This window comes from Syngnathus floridae, chromosome 1, assembly GCF_059516105.1.
Source record: "Syngnathus floridae isolate MCC-2025c chromosome 1, RoL_Sflo_1.0, whole genome shotgun sequence".
Lineage (NCBI taxonomy): Eukaryota > Metazoa > Chordata > Actinopteri > Syngnathiformes > Syngnathidae > Syngnathus > Syngnathus floridae.
Genome location: NC_142413.1, coordinates 8499268 through 8522433, shown reverse-complemented (window position 1 = coordinate 8522433; position 23166 = coordinate 8499268). Strand labels below are relative to the sequence as shown.

Here is a 23166-nt window from a genome sequence, read left to right as displayed (position 1 = left end):
CCTGTTTCCCTCTTCCTCGGCTCATCTGAGAACATCTGTCCATGAATGAAATCCTTCCAAACTACTTAGTTGGAATAAATTAAATTAATCAATTGTATCCAGATGCAAGATGAGTCGTTATATGATATCTACACTTTTTTTTTTCAATAATGTTTTGTTGTTCATTGTGTGTTTTGTGTGTTGTTGCAGTCACCTGGAGGACAACCAAATCAGTGTCGTCGAAAGAGGAGCCTTCCAAGACCTGCGACTACTGGAGAGACTGTAAGGAGCTCAATCTCACTCGTACCCAAGACAATCGACTCTAAAAAACTACTTTGAATGTGCCGGCTCTGACTAGCATTAAGTAATAAAATGGTAGTTGTAATTAAAAAAATAAAAATAATTGTGCCTCAAATTGACAAATTGTACCCAATTTCAAAGAAGTATAATGCAATAAAAAAAAAATACTTTGATCCGCCAAACCTTTCCATTTCTCTAACTCGATGACCTTATTTTTAAAGAAAACTACTTGCTGCCTTGGAAAAATAACTAATTGCGGCCAGCTCCTTTTTCAGCAATGTTCTCAAAACATATGTAATGGACTAATTGGTTAGCTTAGCTCGTTGACCCCATTACCCAGGCTTTGGTTTTAAAATTTGCCTGTGAGTCACAGCGAGTTTAAAAATAAACCTCCCTTCTGCAGTTTGTTACTCGAACATTAAGTCATGCAGCTTGTTACAAGTGTTCTCCTCGGAATTGTGCACAGTTAAAACTACCATTTCGAGGACATGACAAATACAAAAAAATAGATTTGATTGACATCTTGGTGTAATCTGCAAATCTGAAGAGGAGGGAAAAAATGTCGTTACCGCATGTCAGTCGAGTGGTAGCAACATGTGTGCTCAAGTGGAGATGGCACGTCGTGATAGTGTTTGTGTCGGTGAGCCGGCGCTGAGTCGCACTTTAAAAGGCTCCCCTAATGTGCTGGGTCAGGCCAAGGTCAGAGTTCATGGACGGAGTAGGCCAAGGGAGGGCAAAAATTTAACTGGAAACATTCTTTTTTACTCGGAAATAGTTTTACTGAAACTGTCAACAAATTTACGGACAGAAACAAACATAAAAGTGACCAATCATGGGTTTTGGGTGCCGCAAATACGGGTGAAAAGGGATTCATTATAATTTTCAGGTACTTTTTGAGTCAACCAATTTTTCTGCTCAATCGTAAACTGACGGCAGTAAAATGTGTTTTGACTACGATACATGAATCATATACAAACACAATTATTTTAGTATGCTTCCTATTTGTGGATACAAAATATAAACAGCAATTATAGGCAGAGGCATTTTGTGAGATAGGCCACCATCTTACTGCACCAGATGCCAAAATCTCCGGGAAACGGTAATCAAAATACCTCACTGATAGCCACTCTGATGTGATGCCCCACGGGGGTGAAAGGTGACTATCGTGGTGGGGACGGATGATTTATGGCGGCATCAGGGCAGGGAGGTGGGGTGCTATCTTGTCTTCACCACGGGCGAGCGCATCCATCTTTGTCCGCACATGAAAGTAACATCATTCAAGCAGATTGCGGTGGGCTAAAGAAAGTCAAGTTCTAACAAACTGCCACGACTTTCACATTGTGAAGAAGGCAGTTTCTCGGAGTAAGCAAAATACGTTACAGTAAATAATTGTGCAGTTAAAAAAAAAATGCATACCTACATATGCCAATAAAAAAAAAAAAATCTATCAGGGCTGAATCAATTAATCGTGATTGCACTTTCAATCGCTTGATGGAATAAACGGTAACAAAATTAGCACATAGTGAGCAAATTGATACACGAGCAGCTACGGCTCAGCTGCTAATTTAAGGCCAAAAGCGCTAAATACATTCTCATTGGCTGACTCCCATGTCACTCACCAGTTAGGCTTCAAATTTATTGCATAACTGAAGCCCTAAAACAGATCACTTACTGATCATGTATTCCTGCATGGATTGAGTTTTTTTTTTTTGTTTGACTCCCAGAAGGTTTGGGAATTAACTTAGGGGTGAAAGAACGCGGTCTTGTTATCAGCTTGACACAGGTTCAAAGGTCGTTGTCTGTGTCTTCTCCAGTGCTGAGCCTGCAAAGTACTTTATGACCTTGTGACCTTTAACATCCTCTCGCCTCCTTCCTCTGCCGAAGGCTTTGGTGTCTAGATAACACATGTACTCTATCTCCGAGTCGACAACAACGAGAAGCTGCTGTTTGTAAACAGTGGTGGCCTTTAATGTTGACGCGGCTGTAGTTTTAACACAACATGACAGAATCGAACATCCTGGCTAGGATTTTGAACTTCTGTGGTTTCGAGACAAAAAGATAATGGTGTCCCAAAATTTGCGGGCCTGACTCTAATACACTTATGTTTGAAGCTTTTATGCAAAATATTCATCCATTATATTGTGCACAATGGCATATAAAAAATATTAGTGTGCGCGCGCACACACATACACACACACACACACACACACACACACACACACTGACCTTTCAACCACGGCAAGTAGGAATGATTTATTCACACGTCGTCTCCACTGAAATTATTTCTCCATTGCCTTGTTTATCCATTATTCATTTATCTATCTTCTTCCATTTCCCCCCACAGCCGACTAAACAGGAACAGACTCACGCTGCTTCCAGAACTTCTCTTCCAGTCCAATCCCAAACTGGGCCGACTGTGAGTACGCACATTTAAACCTACTTGTGCTTTTCCACCGCTTGGTTCAGATGTTGGATCGTGTCATAGAAAGTCTTTTCTGTTTGGTTGGACAATATGGAGCGATGGGAGTGTACGTTCAGGTCAGACTGTGACACGTCCTCCCTGTGTTTCATCCCAAAGGTGTACTTCCTCCCCTTTGCTCTCCATCCATCTTTTCTTCCTTTCCGGAATCCTATTTGTTTTAGCCTCCATCCTGGGAATGAGTTGAGGCAAATATTAGAGCTGCTTACATTTTTTGGTCCTGCTTTTGATTGTGTGTTTGCAATCATTTTAGATCGCACACACATGGAGATATACTGTCCATGTATGTGTGTTAGGAGTGGTGGGGAAAGGAAATACCACCACTGGCATGATGGTGAACTTCTCACCTTGTTTTTTCTGCTTTGAGATGAGACGAGATATATTTTATTACATGGGACAACTTCAACTTGACAGTTAGTCATTACATCATTCAAATAAATCTGGAGGAACCACTGCAGCTGTGACATGTTTGTGGATTTCCAACATAAAAGCCAAATTGGATTGAAAATGCATAGGACTGCATGTAACTGCACAAAAGTGCTTGCTTTAATATATTTCATACGTTCTTATTTTTCTTTTGTGTACATTTTTCCTATTTTTACCCAATAATTATCACTCTTAGTTTTGAAAAAAAATATGATCATTTTGTCAAAGATTAACTTTTACAAGATTTATATGATAATATAAATTTTAGATATTTGGAGAAAAAAAAGTATTTTTTTCAATATACAGTATATTTATACAGATATATTATAGAAACTCTATGTAATTGTTTTTTAGATAAATTTTCATGCAGCTTTACATTTTAGAAGTAAAAAATTACATATTTTTCATTTTTCAAAGTTTTTGCTCTCCTAAAATGTAACAAACTGCATAGCTGACCTGTCATTCTTGATCAGAAATCAAACTCTGTGGCACCTCTGCAGGCCACAGCCAGTACTGCACTCCAGTTTCCCACAATTGCTCGCAGATGCGAATTCCAAGTGATTAATTCATCAACTAATTCCCTTTCTCCCCTCCATACTTTCATTTTTTAACTAGTCCAGACTATTCCAGTCTTTTTGAGACTTTCAGGGAAAACATTTTTACTGGTAAGTACGGTTTTTCACTCCAAGTATGTAGATGTGAAGGTGGACTTTCATTTTGAGTCCCACCCAAACAAAGCATCGTAAGTCTCCGTTAGAAGACTTTTATTCCGAAAATGCTAATTCTACTCCTGTATTTATAGCGCAGAGCTGTTCACAAAGCAGTAAATTCAAATACATGGAAGTGCAGCTCTCATTCAGAGATTTATCCCCGTCTCTGTGCTTCATCCAAGTAATCCCCAGCGTGTGCGTGAAGGCCCCAGAAAGACGAAAACTCTGGCCGCGCCGATGCCGCGCACGGCAGATTTGCGGTGAGGTGTGATGTATTGCCCGGGGCGGCAAACCTGAGCGTTCCGGCGGGCGGGAAACTGTCATTTACGTCAATTGCGGCTTCCGCATAAACACACGCTGGCTTGCTCACGTGCGCTCAGCGTGTTGCTTTTTTCGTGCTCGCTTGTTCTTCATGAGTGACAGTGTGATTTTGCTTCACCGCCCGGCTTAACGTTCGCCCTAAAAGCCTTAATTGAAGTGGAAGGGCCTCCATTTGTCTCAGGTCAAACATGGCCGGCTGCAGGAGTGGAAAAGGTGGAGCGAGTAGAGAGCACACTTCCAAACTTAACATTATAAATTTCACGTTCTTTATATCCCGACGTTGCCATCAGCACAAAGTAAATTACAGTGTCTGGACTGTTTCTACTGCCCTTTATTTTCTTTCTCTCGGCTTTTTCCCCGTCTTTTGCTGCCATTTGACCGAGCCTTTTATCCCGCCGATGTTTTTTGTCTTCGAGCCAGAATTCTGCTGCTACTGCATAACGGTTGCGTTGGAATGTTCTTTTATGATCTGTTATTAGGGTCCGAGTACCAGTACCACTGCCAAGGCTCTTTTGGAATCTCAGATGATTTAAGTGAAAACACACCTATTTGCCTTTTTGTAGGTGGGACCAATTTTTCACCATTGGAAATGAATGAAAACGCGATGACCCCATACTAGGCTGGGCCCCAATAAACAAAAAGCGTTTCTAAATCAGAAAGATATTCCTCCAGTACCGTATTTATAATATAAATACATTCATGTAATATAAATAAATATGTAAAAATCCAAAATAATAAATCAAAATCTATTTGCATCATTATAATGATGGACAAATATAGTAATTTGACGACAATAAAATCGAAATTACTTGGCTACCAGTCCAAACAAATCAGATCAGTGATTATGTCATGAAGGTTGAGAGGTGCAAGCAGTAGAATTTCAACCACAACCCCACTTGTTGACTTTGAAAGAAGGAAACATTGATAGATTTGACAAAGGTCTTGAAAGGTGAAGTAGGAGATGCCGATGAAAAAGTGACAGGCTGGTGGCTTTCTGTTTTGGATGTCAAACGACGGCAGCGTGATAGGATTTACCTCTCAATGCTCCTGTTGAAGCCCTGCGGTCTGAGGTTCGGAGACGGCGGGGCAGGACGCATGAAGGAGAAATTCTGTCTTTGCTCTCCAGCTATCAGGCCAGATTAATACCAGAGAGATAAACCAAGCATGGGGGGGTCGGTAGAAAGAAGCAAAAAAGTTTAGTCGTCTCTATTTATAGGACAGGCCTGGCTTACTGTGGTGGTGATTGATGGTGTCGGATTGGGGGCTGGGGCGGGCATCTTTGAATTGGGGTGGGGGCAGTGGGTGGCGGCGTGTTGATGGATGGCGGGGAGATCAGTTGCCCCATGAGGTGCTCAGCGGGGGGGGTCAACCGAAGATGGACATGGTGATAAAGATGAATTGTGGACCGGAGTCTGTGGTTTTGGCTGTGTGGGGATTTCACCCAATATTTGCAAAGAGTGGTTATGACCCTTACTTTACATTAACAATCATTTTCATCCTGACTGATAGTTTTTTTTTTTTTTTAGGCTGATGGATGATCCGATAATTGGCAGAAAAATAGTCAGATGTCCACTACAAGATATAATGAATAAAACAAATTGGTACACATCTGCAGGCCATTTGGTGTGGGTACCTGTAACGGCCCTGCAAAAAATATTGTCTTCGTAGGCTGTGATGAAAAATGCTGTGACACGATCCCGTATTCAAAAAGTCTTATTCATTTATTGATATACAGTATTTGTTAAATTCCAATTTTGTACTCAATGTACGTACGTCAACCTTGTAGTAAATCCCAGAGCTCGGCGTGATTTCCCAGAATTATTTTGAGCAAGTCCGGCCGGTGGACTTCAGCTGAGCCTCCAGATGTGAACGCAGGGAACCTTCATTTACTGTAAACACACGAGTTTAGCTTGGAGGCAAGCGGAGAGAAGAATGAGCGTGAGGGAAGCATGTCAGGGTCACTTGAGATGTCTTTTCCTCCTAATTAACTTAATGGGCAAAGTCGAGGAGACGGCTTTTAATCTGGTCTGATTGTCCATTCAGAGGCCGCCGCTGCTGCAGTTTACCTGCTGGAATGCATCGGTTAGTGTTACAGGAAGTGGGTGTTAACTGCACATCCTGCAATTGGCCAGGACCGATGACTCGATTGGTGAAAGGGAATGCATCCCCTCATTTGACATTTGCCTACTTTGCTTTCTGAAGCACCCTTAGGTCCACACACACACACCCATGTAAAGACAACAGGAAGCTTTCTGTTGTTTGCGTTAGCCTTGCGCCATCGGCAAACACTTGACCGCAAAGACCCCATTTACACGTCACTGTTTATTTTATTTTTTTAAAACGGGACATATTTTTCGTCCACACATCCCCGGAGAGTTTATTCCATTAGAAATGAAGGTTTCTGAAAACTCCGACCACAGTGGAGATTTGCAGATTTGCGTTTGTCGTAACCAGAGACTAATGTCGGCAGGAGTCTGATGTTTCTTCTGATTGGGAAGTATTTGGCTAATTTGGTTGGTCAAAGTTCCCCACTAAATGTCAACATTAGCCAAAAATGTCCCTCCCTGACATTGTCCACCCTGTCAGCAGGTTCATATATTGTGTTTGCATGTCCGTTATGTTTAATTTAAAGATACATGGCAAATATTTCTAACAGCATCACATCTACTGAAGAGAAAGAAATCTGAAGTTCACATATAATCCTTCTTGTGGTTAAATTAGGAAATCACCGAGACACCTTATGGTGATTTTTGACTCAATTATTGTCAAAAAAACAATCCTTGCAGACGCTCCTCAGGTCTATTGAGATCAGACTTGGCCATGTTGCCTTCCCGTGATGCTGCCAGTAAGATTTAAATGAAATTTGGGTAGTGTTGGAGCACGAGCCAAAGGAAAACCTCATCTTTTGGCTAGTCAGCGACCCGTTTGCGAGCCCCGATGCACTTTCTACTTTGTCCACATTTACAGGCAAAAGTAACCCGGAGGATAAAAGTTAAACAGCTTGTGTGCCACTTGTCAATTTGTCCGTTTTCAACGTGTGACTAAAACAAACCAGCTTGTCTTCTGTCCAGAGGGTTGTACTTTTTCCTTTCCAATGTCAAAGAATTTTTATGTTTGCTGTGAAATAGCGCAGAGGCGGCATGTGGTTGTGATTTAGGCGCACAAATATAGGTGAGCGGGATGGTGTGTGTGTGGGGGGGGGTCGTTGGAGACAACTTTTTTTTTCTTGTAATAAATAAAAAGTCACGTTCAAATTCATCTGTTTACAAGCAAGCGTCTGTTCAACGTGTATTTTTAGGCTGCTCACTGATGACACAGCCATGTACATAATTTGTGTCTGGGCCCAGCATGTACATATTTGCTTATGTTTGCACACGTTATGTCATTTCAACACGTATCCTAATATAAATGCATGTTAAGCTGTGGTTTGTGTGCATTTTGTGTGCGTGTGTAAACGCCAGAGAGAACAACTTGGTACCAGGCCAAACGCACTCACGTAGCGTTTGTTTAATCACAATTTGGGTTTACACGAGGAGGCTAATCGAAAGCAGACGCTGCTGCCTGGAAGATCGAGGGGAGATGAATGGGTAGGGATGGTGTAAGAAGGGAAGAAGCAATTGAGAGGCAGACGAGGGGAAAGAACACAACAGAAAACGTTTGATAAAATGTTGCTCAACAGAACAGACTCATGATCTGGCTTACTCAAGGATGATTGAACATGACCTGACAGCTCCTGGTTGCCCAGTTATCTTTCAACACAGCAGATAATTTAATAAGAATTTAGTCGGATATGATTCAAGATTTTTCCAGGAACATGAGGATCACTGTCAGTGAGCAAAAAAAAGTACCCCCCCCCAAAAATACATTTACAAAATAAAAATAAAAATGATAAGGTAACATTATGGAATTAATTAACATTTAACAAACTAAAATGGAAACAATTAAAAAATGCTACAATTTAGTTTGCAATTTTTATTATGAACATACATATACTACAAAAAATAAAAAGGACAAACATAGAAAATTACTTCTAAAAGGGTCTCATTAATAATAAAACACACAAAAACATGTTTAATTTACATATGGGAAATTAGGTGACAGCAATATATTCCCAGTCCATATCCAAGTCATTCAATGCTGTTATATATTATCAGTCATTATCAGTCTTGAAAGACACAACACAAACACAAAAAATAATATAATATATATAAAATATTCCATGATTTACTTAAAAAAAAATAAAATGCATTTTTGGGTGGCTGAACTTGCCCTGGATTTAGCCTGTTTTTATGAAGTACCGTATTTTCCAGAGTTTAAGTTGCACAGGAGTATAAATTGCACCAGCCATAAAATGCACAATAAAAGGAAAAAAAAAACATATAAGTCGCACCAGAGTATAAGTCGCATTTTTGGGGGGAAATTTATTTGACAAAATCCAACACCAAGAACAGACACTCCAAATCCATCGAAATCAACTCCGCTGACTCCGGAAGTAAATGTGGCGCTGACGTCAGACTCATCGTCAGTTGCAGTTCCAATTATTCCACAGGCCTATATAACTATATATAAAGTATACATATATCAAATAACTATGACAAAATACGGTACATAAATGAAGTACAATAAAATATATCGACACTCTAAAAAAATGGGGTGAAAAATAACTTGATTTTGAGAAAATGGACCACGTTCCTTTGGTCAATTTGACTCAACTTTCTTTCTTCTCTTTCTATTGCGCAAACAACCCACCCCCCATAAAGTTGGTAATTATCTTAAAGTATTACATGTGTGAAAAATTTATTTTCTAGCTAAGAGTTGGTATCGGAAGTACCGACATATGGTTTCCGAATCTGATCTCTAGTGGTCATTGCGCACTACATGTTCTTTTCAATCCTGCAAAATGTTTTCCAAATGATGTCAACATGAAGCAACACAAACTGGAAAAGTACCTGAAAATTTTCATTTTGAGTCGTGATCACGTCAAAACATTTATGACTCATTTCGACGCGGCTAGACATGTTGCGTGAATGTTTTTGCTTTGCCAAGACGAGCACTAATAATGTAATGATGACATCGGAGGCTGTCAGACATTGCGCTTCGTTCCTGGAAACTGTCTGCGCCTTTCCTCCGAAGCGTGTATAAATCGTTTCTTAAGCTCATGTGACTGCAAAAGTGGACACTGAAACCTCTCGTGTGTTTGTTCTCCACGTTGCCGGCTGATATATTGCGTGTTGTCGTTTTAATTTGACTCCAGTCCGTGGGATTGCTTCGGGAGGCCGTCCGGCATCATTAAGGCTTCAGACGACGCGGGTAGCGCTGGGTAGTGTCGGCACTAAAGAGGACCCTTGACGTGTTTGTGTTTGGACCGTCGCGTGTGTTTGTGCATAAACGCGTATTTGTCCAAATGTTGACGTATGATTGATTCTGTTTAAGTCGAGTCCGACTGCTACAAATGAGGCCGATCTGTCACGATTCCGCTGCTGTGTGCAAATGTTTTTTACAAAAACATGGCGGGAAAACCAATCAGCAATCCACATCCATCCATCACAAATGGATGAAAAAAAAAAGTAATACTAAAGCCAGGCCAAAGTGTCTTTGCTGGGACTTTCATGACACATTTTTGCCTCATTACCTCAACATGTTTTGATGTTTGACACCCAATTTTATTTTGCAGTGTTTTTTTTTTTTCGCAATTTGCAACAGTTCCCAGATGTCGTCATAACACATCTGGGACAAGTTTTCATCCAAATACCCCCTTGGATAGAATTACAATTACAATTGCAGCATACTTTACATCCTGTTTGAAGCTTCGCTGAACTCAGCAGGTTTTGAAAATTAAATTAGTTGACAAATTAATTAAAAAAAGAAAAATCTTTATGAATACCACTTAACACTATAAATAAAAATAAATAAATTCCAAAACATATTCATAAGACATAAAGAAACATTACCTTTGAATTGTCTGTAAAAAAACGAAAACAAGCGGGCAATGGTCAAAACAATGACAATGATACAAACCCCAAAATATAAAAAAACATTAAGAAAAAAAACCAAATCAGCGTATAAGTGACTTACACTGCTTAAGCATCTCATATAATTTTTTTAATTGCAACCCACATGGTTGTAAGACCTTTGAAATCCATGTCTTAGCCGAGCAAGTCCCAAGTCTTCAAATTACCAACCTATAAGTCTAAATGGAGTCCTCCATGTGACTCTTGCTTTGAGGCTGCCTTTGTCCCCATCATTGATAGGGCGGCTGTTTGATAACCATTTTCCTTAAGGAAGTAATTTTCCTCCCAAGCCAACCCATGCCTGCACGCCAAAAATACACAGCGTGGAACCAACACTGGAGCAGATCATGCTCAGCAGACGAGTCGCTGGAATCTCCAAGTATTTAAACGTTGTCTGACATGATCTTACATCCAAAAGGTCGTGATGTGCCGTAGGTAGAACATGAGACATTGGAAGACGCACCAAAGCGAGCGAGCCACTAAGCGAGAGTTGGGCCACATGAATGGAGCGGGAGAGCGGATCTGACCTCTAAATACAGAGCACCGCAAAGCCACTTGAAATCCTGACGCGATGTATTTATACACACGCTGGCAAACGTACAGTGAGAGCGTGTACTGCGGACTTTGCCGACACATAAACACGCCGGAGCCCACATCGCCGCAAACACAACTTTGACTTTCTTTAGTGGTGGTGGTGGGGGTTCTATTATGCAACTTCTGGGGTGACTCTACCTGCCCAAATTATTTAAAACACATTTAACGTTTGCTAAACATTTACCGTCCCAAGAAAAAATCGTCAGAAATAGCGTTTCTTATAATTGGAGATTTTGCGTCAAGTCAACGTACACTAGCGTCACGTACCAGCCACATAATTTGGTGGAGCGAGATAATTAAAGATGTTTAAAAAGTTGTCGGTTTGTGTACGTTATTCAAATCAGGTGAATCACGTAAACTCATCGTCTGCAGAAAACACTTGAAAGGAGATTAAAGCTCCATAAGGAACAGTTGCTTGTTTAGTTGCTCCTTCAAGGGTTAAGCAATGTTAATTTAACGTCTTTCACTTATTTCATTTTATAATTGGCTAATGTTACTCTCAAAACAAAAATTAAGATACAATAAACTTAAAGTTGAACTTTTCATTTTTTAATGAAATTTGCTTAAGGTTAATTGCATTATTAAACAAATGCATTCTTTGTATGGCAATCAATTTTACATTTGTATTTAGCAGTTTTTAAATAATTAATCTATCATTATAGATGAGTAAGATAAAATGGGCATTTATCTTTTTTTAAATTAAATTTTAGGAAAATAATACATTTATGATGAGATGCAAAATACGCGCAAACTTGGGTTCAGTGCCTTGCTCAAGGACACGAACATGGTCACCAGGGTTGAGGATCCAATCCACAACCTTAGAATTGGGAGACAACCATCCTACTATTAAGCCACTCCGCCCAAGTATTACTATATTAAAAATAATTTTATTTATAAAAAATAATTTTATATATTAAAAATAATTTTATTCTTTTTTTTCTCTGTGAAAATACATAAAAGTTTATAAAATGTACAAATGTTTGTTTTTAACAAAAAATTGCACATTTTATCTACACATTATAACATGTATTTTAGCCCACCCCAGCATTAAAAACTCCATTGTTAAAAAAAATAAAGAAAGCCCGAGGGGAAAAAAAAAAGGCCACTTTTGTACATAACAAAAGCAAGAGACAGTGTAAAGTTGTTGTTGCTGAACTGGGTTACTTTTACAAGCGTGAGGTGTCACGCTTGTGCGCTTTAAAGGCTTCCGTCGTTGCGCCAGACAATCAACTTCAGTTTGCCACTTTGCTGCACACGTCCACCTTCTCCAGTAAAGTCAACGCCATTATCTCTGCAATCGTGCAACGGCTGTCTCCTCATAAATAAGCTGCAAATACACTTTTTAGTTGATGTGGACACATGAGCTGAACCTTCTATTTTCTTCAAACAAAACCCCTTTAGCTTAGCTCTCTTTTTTTTCCACCCCCTTGCTAATTAACGCATTTCTCGAGGGCATCTTCATCGTCTTTATTATCGGCGTTGACAAGCTGAATGTGTGGGAGAATAAAAAGAACGAGAAAACGCCATCTGGGGCAGAGGGTGCTTGTCTGCTCATGACCAATTAACATGCTCGTCGAAGAATCCTCAAGAATAATGAATAAAAAAAGAAGTTGGGGCTCACTTGATAAATAAATAGTCAACCAGTAATTCCTACCTTTATTGTTGTAAGCAGTAAGGGACCAGAAATGATCATTTATTTATTAGGCAAGGCAAGGCGGCTTTTTGCATTTGACTTGAAAGTACAAACTAAAGAGAATTGCATGTATTTTTAAAAGAATGGCATATATTAACTTTTGAATCCATTAGGTTAATGCTAATGCTGGCACATCATGGGGGAAGACATAGTTGTGCCAAAGAAATAGCATCTATGTAGCTGGCAGTGTTATAACTCTCTTTAGCCAATGATGGATAGGCATGTATTCTTTATCCTCTGCGAAGAACAAGTGTCTGTGTTGTCTTCATGTGTAACCGCAGTCTTGTATTATACTGCCTTCAGGTGGCCAAGGCAGGCGTACCAGAAGGGAGAGTAGCACGATATTTTATGACATTACTTTGCATAATTATCTTTATCCATATTGTGCTGTTTAATCTTCTTTTTAATGCCCTTTTGTTTACAGTAACTTGCAAATTGCTTTTAAAATTAAAGGTTCTATTTTTTTTGGGTGGGGGATTGGGATGATGTTTTTTCAACTCTATTAATGAGTTGGGTCTGGATTTTGTGAGGCAAAGGAGACAATGCTGGGGAGAGTGGGTGGGCGAGTCATCCCTGCCAATGGACAACACGTGTGTGCTTTACAAGGTGCAGAGCTGGCTGTGGAGGGCGTGTTGGCAGATCACACCATAGAGACGTCGGAACACATGCGCGCACGCACAACGAGATGTAGGCATGTAAACACTTACGCCTCACCTCAGTGACAAGGCGACGGATGATGACCATGTCATTGTGTGCGTGCATGCGTCTCAGTGTGTGTTTGTGTGTTTAGGTATTTGTATGTGAATGTTTCGCCCTTATTGTGTTTGTCAGTGGGTTTTCCTCATTGTGTGTGTAACAATGCGTGTGTGTGTCTTAAGTGTTACGTGTTAAAGGAACGTGTGCGCACGTGTTTGTGTGTTTTTTTTGTCAACGTGTGGTGAGCTTGTGTTAGTCTGTACGTGTGCATTGAAATTTGTAAATATTTAGTTGTGTGTGTCAGTTTGTATGAATGAACATAGTATGTATGTGCACGTGTATTGCAAAGTGTGATGCCTAAATGTGTGTGTGTGTGTGTGTGTGTGTGTGTGTGTGTATGTGCGTGTGAGATCAAATGTGTGTCAGGTTAACCGATCGGGTACACACAAGAAGTATACATGGACACACACACACACACACCGCTGTGATTATAACGTAGTCTATGATAATTGCTAGTCATTGCAGCCTCCCGGTGGCATAGTTTGCATTTCTTCCATATTTGCCCCGATTGACTCAACTTTACACACATGCAAACCTTGAGAGACCCACGTGGCTCTAATTAGAGCTGATGAGAATTGAGACAAGGACTCACATCCTTAGGAATCTGCAGAACATGTGGCTGTTGTTTTTTTTTGTTTTTTTTAACGAGATATGATTCGGCACCTTTGATGCGAGACAAGAATATGCGTGTTTTATCGGCAACAATAAGCAATCATAATCAGCAGTAATAAACTGTCTTGTGTATTTGTATTCTTCCATGAATTTGGTGATGTGATCTTTCTTTCTGCTGGCTTCTGATTGGTTAGGGCGGTTGTAGTTTTGGGCGCAGCCTGTCTCTTTGGCATGTGTATGAGCATATTTTTTGGGGTTTGGATTAAGATGCTGATTTTATTGTGTCCAAATAGTGAACAAAGTATTTAACACAGCAATAACAAAATCATCATTCACAAGTCATTAAAAAGCAGAAAACTTCATTGTTACCTTAAAGTGGATTAGTTTATCGCTTTAAGAGGCGTCACCGATGCGGGACGAATAATCCTGGAACGTGTGTGTGTTTTTGCTTTGCAGTGTGTGTGTGATCCGACAATGTGTGCGTGTGTGAGAAATGCAATAATGTTATGAATGGCAACTGCCGCTGCATTCTTCGGCTGCTCTGATTTTAATTAACACCATCTCGTTAGAACTCTCAAACCCACACAGGCGGCCCTACAGCAACACACTTATTCCTGGCATGTTGTGGTGCGACCGACCGCGCGTTTATATGGATTAGATTAGGAATGGTGCACGCTAATACGTACCCGTCTTACTTTAAACTGTTTTTCAAATCAGGCGAGCGTGTGTAGATTTGAGTTTGTTCGTGTGCATGTCATGTGGTGACATCAGTATAACTTTATTTCATTCAACAAGCATCTGAAAATTACATTTGCAAGTTTGGGCTTTTTCTTTGGGATTTTTGGTGACATTCAAAAAGAAGCCGTATTTTTTTTAAGCGTCTCACCTTTCATTACACTTTTGCCATTCAAACTTTCAAAGGAGGAGAGTTTGATTTGCGTTTGACCTCAGATGCCCCACTGTGCAGAAAAGAATGCGTGCGAGTCTCAAGATGGAAGTCATGCGTTTGTAGATATACGGTGGCGGTTTCGCGACGTCTGGCCGGCGTCGAAACGTCATGAGGAAGGTTAGAAATTTCCCGGAAAAATCAGAGTGGCGGCTAAGATAAGATGTTGAATGCTCTTCATGTGGCTCGAGTCATCCCACAATGGCTCTAAAAAAAAATGTTGGCTGTCTTGTGCTTTTCAGATGAGCATATTTTTGGTGATAGATTTTGGTTACTATGAAAGAATGCGAAGAGGAGAATCAGTATGATGCCGTGAAGTTGTACACCACCGAAAGCCACAATAAACATGTTTGTATCAATCAGGCTTGTGAATGAAAGTGAAATGTCGTCTAAGTGTGGAAGTATAGCTTTGTGAAAATGTGTGTCTGTTTAGGTGAGTGTCTACTAAAGGGGACACCTGAGTAGCCCTCTAGCCTGTTCTAAAAAAATTGCTAAGCAGCGATGGGAGATTGTGATTTCCTAGGAATGTTTGAGATGTGATCATTTGAAAATGTATCCGTGTCAGGAGGCAGCCGTCTTTCTTTCTTTCTTTCTTTCTTTCTTTCTTTCTTTCTTTCTTTCTTTCTTTCTTTCTTTCTTTCTTTCTTTCTTTCTTTCTTTCTTTCTTTCTTTCTTTCTTTCTTTCTTCCTATTGTTCTGCCATGGGTAAAAATTCAATCATTCACACACAGATACACACGATTGGTCAACAGTTCCAAAAATGTCGACTTTTCTTAAATCGCATTGCATCTCAGATAGTCCCTTTGTCTTTCCTGCCTCCCAGTTGAAGACTTTGTGAGCCACACCACAAACAAGCGTGTGGTCATGCAGCCAACCGGAGGCCACAATCCTCTCACTTGTCTCCTCTGCAAATATTTGGGATGATTCGAGTTCCCGCCAGGCCGCCTCCATGTGCCGCCTTGACAAGCGCAAACGGGACTTTAACATGTCAGCATGAGCTCTCAGAATTGATACGCTCGCAGAGAGCAAAGCTACCAACACTCGTCCGACTTAGCTTTGAAAACTCCAAACCGGTAGTGAAGTTTCGGCCGCATTCATTCGAGCACTGTCAAGGCGGGTTTATTTGTGTGGACAGAACATGTAGTGTGTGATAGTACTTGTTTATGTCATAATTTAGAATGGTTTGTTTCAAAATAAATACTACTCCAATGTACTGACCATTGGTGGCCACGGCATGGCAATAATCAGTAAATCAGGATCTGTTTGTTTTAACTCCGCACTTAACGGCTCACTTTGGGATGCGACTTAATGGACAATAAAAAAAAAAAATGTCTTCCTTCCTCCGCTGTAATCCTCCTTAAGTGTTTCCTCGTCTTTGTACTACTTTAAATCACTTCCACGGCACATCGGCACTCTATTAATCACTCGTTTAATTCCTGAGGAAGGCCTAAGTAATAGTAGCGGCTTCTTGGCGTCTGTCGGTAAAGAGCCCCGCTCGGAGCGTTCTGGAACAGGAATTAAAAAAAAAAAATTCCTTTGAGATGAAAGAGTGCTCGGAGGAGGTGCTTTAATCAAATGTGCTGAGTGAAATCTGAACCTGGTGGGAAGGTCTAATACCTGCAAACACGCGCTCGGCACACGGAAACGGGACAGACCCCTTTTAATTTAGATATGTATCACGCGCACATACGCACATGCGCACACACAAGCGCATACACTTTGTTGTGGAGCATTGGACTTGAATGGGTCAATGAACAGCAGTAATGTAAAGACAAGTATGGGCCTCCTTTCACGTGTGTGTGTGTGTGTGTTGCACCGCATTGCATCCCATAATAAGCCAATGAAGTAAAAAAAATACCGGGTTGATGCACACTGTTATCGTGGTAACAGCCAACATTTGAGGTCCATCATTCCTATCGTAATTATAAAAAAAATCAATACAAGGTAATTTGGATAATCTGTGTAGTCATTGCTAGGGTTGTGTATTTTCACTTCCTGCTACTTTGATTGTGTTATGTTTTTTTGCCCTCAAGCAAAACATTTTAAGCTAGGCGGTATGGCAAATAGTGGTTCTCACTCCTGCTTCACTGTCGAGAGGTTCTGGGTTCAAATCTTTGCACTAAGATGCCACAATATGCTGTCAAGGAGGTATTTTGAGGTCATACGTTAGAAGGAACTTAGTTTAGCCTGGGTTGTTAGGGGAAATTACACAAATGTTGTGGCACTTCTGGTGCATTTTTTTTTTTTTTTTAAATCAAATGATCTGTATTTTTTTTTTAAATTCGTGATTTGCAGTCAGGTTTGCTTCCTGTTACTGTAGTTCAATGTCACAGCAATGACCCTCACACTCTTTGTCTGGAGCTGACGTAATGACAATCGGTTTGTTGTCGAGGTTACAGGTCAAGAGCAGGCGTTGTACGCAGCAGAAGCCAGACAAGTAGCGGCGTATGAATCTCATGATGCTTTGAGTGCTGGTGGTGTGTGACATGAGGTGAGCATGCAAGTCAAGGCCGAACAAAGTGCTCCTCCAGACGTGTTGGATTGTTTATCTTTGTTGTGCACGCTCAATGACATGTGTGCGTGAGTGTGCGCAGGGGTGTGTGCATTTAGTGTGTCCGTGTGAGTGAGTGATTTTCATATATGAAAAACATATACAATATAGGTGCTGCTTTATTACACGCGTGTGTTGGAGACTTTCCTTTCCTGTCCGTTTCCTTTCCCGGCAGAGATGAACTTTGTCATTCCTTGAAGTCCTTTACGGCACTTTGCAGCACCTAAGCACTTTTCACGGTGGCTGACCCGTGCATTAACAGCCCGGCGGGAAACCTCTCAACAGGACCTGCCTGCTAAGATCATCCTGGCCACGATTAGCAACAATTGAGCAGCAAAGCAGATGCGGGCTTGACGGCTAATCGGGGTTAGCGTGGGATCGGAAGCGTTTCACCATATGAAGTGTGTTTGCTTTTCAATATAACAAGCATTTACGGAAGCCATTCTTGTGGTCACTGTTGCATTTGGGCGGGAGCAATTCTGCGATGCATCCAGGCAGTGCTTCTCTTTCTATAACCAGAGTTGTGATTACATTTTTTATGTTAGCTGGGTTCAATTTTGTAAGTGAGTCTACTGCTGCAGTAAGAAGACGTCACTCTGGATGTTGAATAAAAATAATCAGAATTCCCTCAAACTTCAAACGAGGTTTTGTCTTTGAATGAGGTTCAGATAATTAGCCTCCATAATTCAATAAGGGTGCCGTCTCAAATTAGACTTAGCCCAATTTTCCCCAAATGCTTCTTGACGCAGCAACCGAGTCGAGAGAGAATCAACAAAACTGACAGATACCAACGTGTAGAGCAGAGAGTTTACAATGAAACAAACTGCAAAATGCTAAGGAACCTTGTTTAGACGTGGTTGCTTGGCAACAATCAAACAACACCGCGAGACTATGTCACTTTTTGGCTCATTGCGCCTCACGGTCAGAGACTTTGAGGTAAAAGAACTGATTAAAAGCATGGAGTGCGTGCATGGTTATGCCCTTTTTGCTGCCCCGCTTCCATTGCGACCGCAATTACATCATTGCTTTGTTTTGTTTTGTTAGCCCAATTGCCACCGGTGTATTTTGCAATATGAAACAAATGAAATGGCTAATGGGGAACACATGAAACTGGATTTGATGTAAGGACGTTTAATAAAACAATATGAGCGCACTTACGAGTCGCAGCCAGTGCCAGACTGTGTAGACAAACGAAGCTGGACAAAAAGAAAAAAAAAAAAAGTTGTCCCTTTTTTTTTATTCGTCAGTCTCTTTTGTAGTTTGATCATAAAAGTGTTGAGGTTGATGCCGTGGGGACGTGTGGGGTCCGGGTTGCGGCGACGCCGTCAATTCGACTCTTTTCCACTAATGGACTCTCTTGTGGTGACAATGTTACACCCTGTCTTTGCTCAAATGCATATCGACGAGCGCGCGGTTACGTGTGAGGTATTGTTGTTGACGACTCGGAATGAGACGACGACATAACAAAAGCATCGAGTCGGCTTGCTTTGCGGCATTCTCACCACCGAGGTCACATCTCTCTCTCTTTAATCATCGTTTTCCTTCAACTGTAAATAGGCCTTTGAGATACACGCAGTCTTCTACCGTACCGTATAAACATTTTGGCATACATTCTAGTGCCTTTATTTCACATTTTTCAACCACCCACGCTCATGTGATCTGAGGGTAACGTACGAACATGTGCATGTGCACGCACGCACACACAACCGCTGGGTTGTAAGCTTGCCCCTTCGCTAACCCGTGATCAGAACAAGACAGACACTCACAAAACCAAACCGCCTTGAGAGTACGGCGAGGAACCGATCGCCCGCAGCTTCCTTCTCCTTTTTGGACTGTCCGCTATGCTAAACTTGAACACAAACACGCAGAACGGTCGCAACTTGAACCTTGAAGGCATCCAAAGCAAAATTGTTTGACTGGTGAGGCTTTACAGTTTCATGTCCAAAGTAGGAAAGGTCACATCGAGTGACACCTGGAAAAAAAATTCAATGGCAATTAACCGATTAATCGACGTCTTCTCCGCTGTCATCACCTTAGTGTCGACAATCTAGCAGTCGTTTGACTGCTCATGTGGCGTTTGTGTGTTCTCCCCAGGCTTTCTCCCAGACAGATTTGCGACTAATCCAGGGTGAACGCCGTCTTTCATCCAAAGTCAGTTTGGGGCCATCTTCCAGTAATAGGCAGTAAAAAGCTATCCAAAAAAGATGGCTGAAAACTTTTATAGCCCCTAAAGCAAAATAAGCAATTTTGCCTTAGAACCCGCTCTCGTCTTTGTTTCCCTTAACGAGTTCCACAATTAAGTGTGCAAAAACAGTGTGCTATCAATCACCTAATGGACGTAACCACCAAAAGTCTTTCCCTTCTCAAACTGACCATTAACATTCCCGCCGCAGTGGCTAATGGGGCAGTACCTCCGTTTAACCGCCATGCCTTTGACTCCACTTATCGTAATGGCCGACCGGGCACCGTTTGGACCGCCTCGGCTCGGGTCAGCGGCCCGACATCAAACCTAATAGCGAGCCATCAGGCCAATTGAGCCGCCTCTCTTTCAAGTAAAAGCATCACTCTAATGAAAGCTAGCTGCTTCGGACGTCATCTAACGGGAGAAAGGAAAAACACAGCTCATAAATCTTTATTTGGGGGATTTAAGAGTCGGTCCGAGCCCAACTTTGACGCGTCGCACGTCAGTTTGTTTAAAAGCTTTCAGTCCGTCGGAGTTCATTTCGTTTAGGCTGGAGGCCCCCCACTTGTCTGTGTACACAAATGTCTTTTCAGGCTACTTCCTTGACTTCACACCCTCCTTCATCCACTCCTCCTCCTCCTCATCACCATCGTTCTTCTGCTAAACCAAGGTTTTATTCAATATCTTTTCGTAGAGTTCATTTTAAATAACAATTGGCAGATTTTCATGAATTTCTGATTGCTAGATATTTCTGGTAATGTCTTAGGTCTTTGGTTAAAAACTCACATTCATGAAACGATTTCAGAATACAAACCAAGTAAAATAACAGCTAATTCAACTACGTACTACAGACAAACAGTGGGATTATAATAACATGACATTACTTGGCACATGCGGAATAAAATATTCAAAGTGGGCTAAATGCAGGCGCAGTAATTATGCACAATATGCCACACAACATTTTTAAATATTGAGTGAATGGGCTGAGTTTTATTTGTCTAGTCATTTAAAATGACAAAGTGAAAAGATAGACCAAAAGCAGAACAAAATGGTTACCAAAATTAAAAAGTGTGGGTGGTGGTATGCAAAGATAGAGTGAGGTAAACAAATAATATTGATTTTTAAAGACACCGGATCTATAGTGTTTGAGATAATTGCGCATCTACTTTTATTCCATTTGTGTAAAACTGGATGTAACATCCGACAATAGATTTTATTTACCCACTATATTTTGCTTTATTAACAGAATTTTATTTTACTTTATTCATGGAATTCCTGTGTTCGTGCATATCCAGCTTCCCCGCAATGTCTCTACCGCCCTTTGTTATCTCGTCTGGAGTCGGACAACAACGCAAGTGGGAAAAGTCAGCGCATTTATTCCGTGTTTGGTTTCCCGCCGAAACGAGCGCAAGCTGCCACCAGTTCTGTTTGAATTGCTTCAACTTTTAATGAGCAGCCAGGGAGGTCGCATTCTTCTTCTTTTCCCCTTTAAGCTGACCGGATCCGCCGTCTCACTTTCTTTTTTACTGTCTGCCTTTGTGCCGCTCACTTTCTTTCTTCTCCACTTTGACTGCCAGCTGAAAGCCTCGCTGTATTTACCAGCTTAGCCCCCTAATCCCTGGACAAACTACTATCACTAATGACTTTCTCACTGCATAGACCACTGGATGGGTGGATAGGTGGCTAGGGCAACTATAGACATACATACAGGGGAGCAGAAAAGAAAGAGAAGACCAAGTTTACCTCATTTTAAGAAAGTTTTTGTTCACACAGACCTGCTGAAATCATGCTTGGCCTAGAATTGGCTGTCACTTTAAAAATTCAACATATTATAGCTGTCTCGTGTTCAAAGATGTTTTGCGAATACGAGTACGCTTCACGTGCAATGTCGACCGATGGCGACTAGTTTCGATGGTTTATTTTACAGTCTTTCACAATTGGCCTCTTTTTAGAATTAAAAGCGACTTTCCTATAACTTGTAAATATGAAAAAGGCATCTGTTGCTTTGTAAGTAACATTTTAGTATGAATGAATGTAGCACATCAGGGTTGCTCATGAGACTACAAATGATAGTAGAAAAATGTAATTTTTCTTTCCAGACAAAAGCATTAAAATCTAAAATACTAATTATCATTCCTCTATTTCAAAAGTTTGAGTATCGATTAAGGACTGGTGAGTATCGATACCAGATATCTGTGTCGATACCGGTCTAATTTCACGATATCGGTACTTGTTGTCTTAATGAGGCCACAAGAAATGATGTACACATTGGAATAAACTGACACTCACTCAGAAGGTGTATTTTATACTGCAGGCAGGCAGAAGACAAAGACAGAAACAGGTAGTTGGTACCCAGTCATGCGTGTCCCTCCGTGTGTGTGTGTGTGCGCGCGTGTGTCAGTATAAAAACATTCCTCCCTGCTCTTCTGTAGGGGTGCACACCTGCAGAGTACCTGAGGTCACAAGGTCACACAGACATGGCATTCTTAGTGGTGCAGAGGGGGGAGGGACACACGGAGACAATGAGTTGGTGTGTAAAAAAAAAAAAGTGTTAAACCAGCTCAGTCCTTTCGGCTCCTATAAAGACAGGGAGCCAAAAGCTCTTCATTGACTTCTTTTAAAAAGCAAAAAATATATCAAGGAACATCTCGCTACTCAGAAGATGTGTATTGTTGTGAATAGCCAACACATTTATCCATCCGTCGGAGTAATTTCAAATGCTCACATGAGGTACTGAATATTGTCCCTTGCTCAAGAAAGGCAGCATGGATGTATGCGTTGTTTTGACTCCAGTCTTGAAGTCCTCGGTGTACCTGTGAGGTATCGGCGAATGGCGCTGAGGTGCGAGCGCATCGCTCGCGGCCCCTCACACATTCCGTCCCGCATGAGCGAGCGCTGAGTCGTGTTTGCTCTGCTGTGTTTGCAAGAACCTGATGCATTTTGTCGTGTGTTTGTTTGAGATTTTGGACTATAAATCTGTCAGGGGGATGCAGGCGAGAGGAAATGTGGGAATGTGTGGCTTCTTGTCCGTAGTGGAAATCTGCCCATCCGTCATGCTTTTAAAATTGGATGAAAGACTGGATAAAAAATAAAATTCTAAAATGATGATTTGATTTTCAAGTGGACAATGTCTGAACGTGGCAATTTTCGTCAAAGGAACTTTCCAATAAAATACAATTCAATATGTATGTGTGATATATTTGGAAGTAGAACAATTTGAGTTGATTCGATTCTGTCTTTTCAATCAAAATTGATTGTCCAATTCAAATTGTTTTTTGTTGCACCCCCTGAATATATGTAGTATATATCTTTATAAATATATGTATTAGGCATGTAAAATAGTTAATACAAAAAAAACAACTCCGTCACAAAATATTTTTTGCCTCGTGTTAAAATTGAAAAATTCTTCTTTTTTAATGGCTCGGCCAAGAAAACGCCAATCATAAAGCTAAGCAACTTTAATCTATCTCCACCTACTGCCACCTCCCATCTGGACAATCACAGCATGGAGTGCGGTCATTGTGTGACTTATCTTTGACTTCACCAAAACAGGTTGAACCCCCTCCAAGCCAGTGCCCTGACCCATTTAGCAATCTGACTGTGTGA

General features: G+C 41.0%; 1 protein-coding gene across 3 annotated transcripts in view; it reads left to right on the top strand.

Annotated features, from left to right (window-relative positions):
• slit3 (slit homolog 3 (Drosophila)) overlaps positions 1 to 23166 on the top strand; it is a 170974-nt gene that overhangs the window by 18984 nt on the left and 128824 nt on the right. For all 3 annotated transcript variants that reach the window (XM_088398680.1, XM_088398590.1, XM_088398507.1), the window contains exons 3-4: positions 190 to 261; positions 2624 to 2695. In XM_088398680.1, the coding sequence (XP_088254806.1) occupies positions 190 to 261; positions 2624 to 2695 (144 nt within the window). The remainder of the gene's footprint in view (positions 1 to 189; positions 262 to 2623; positions 2696 to 23166) is intronic.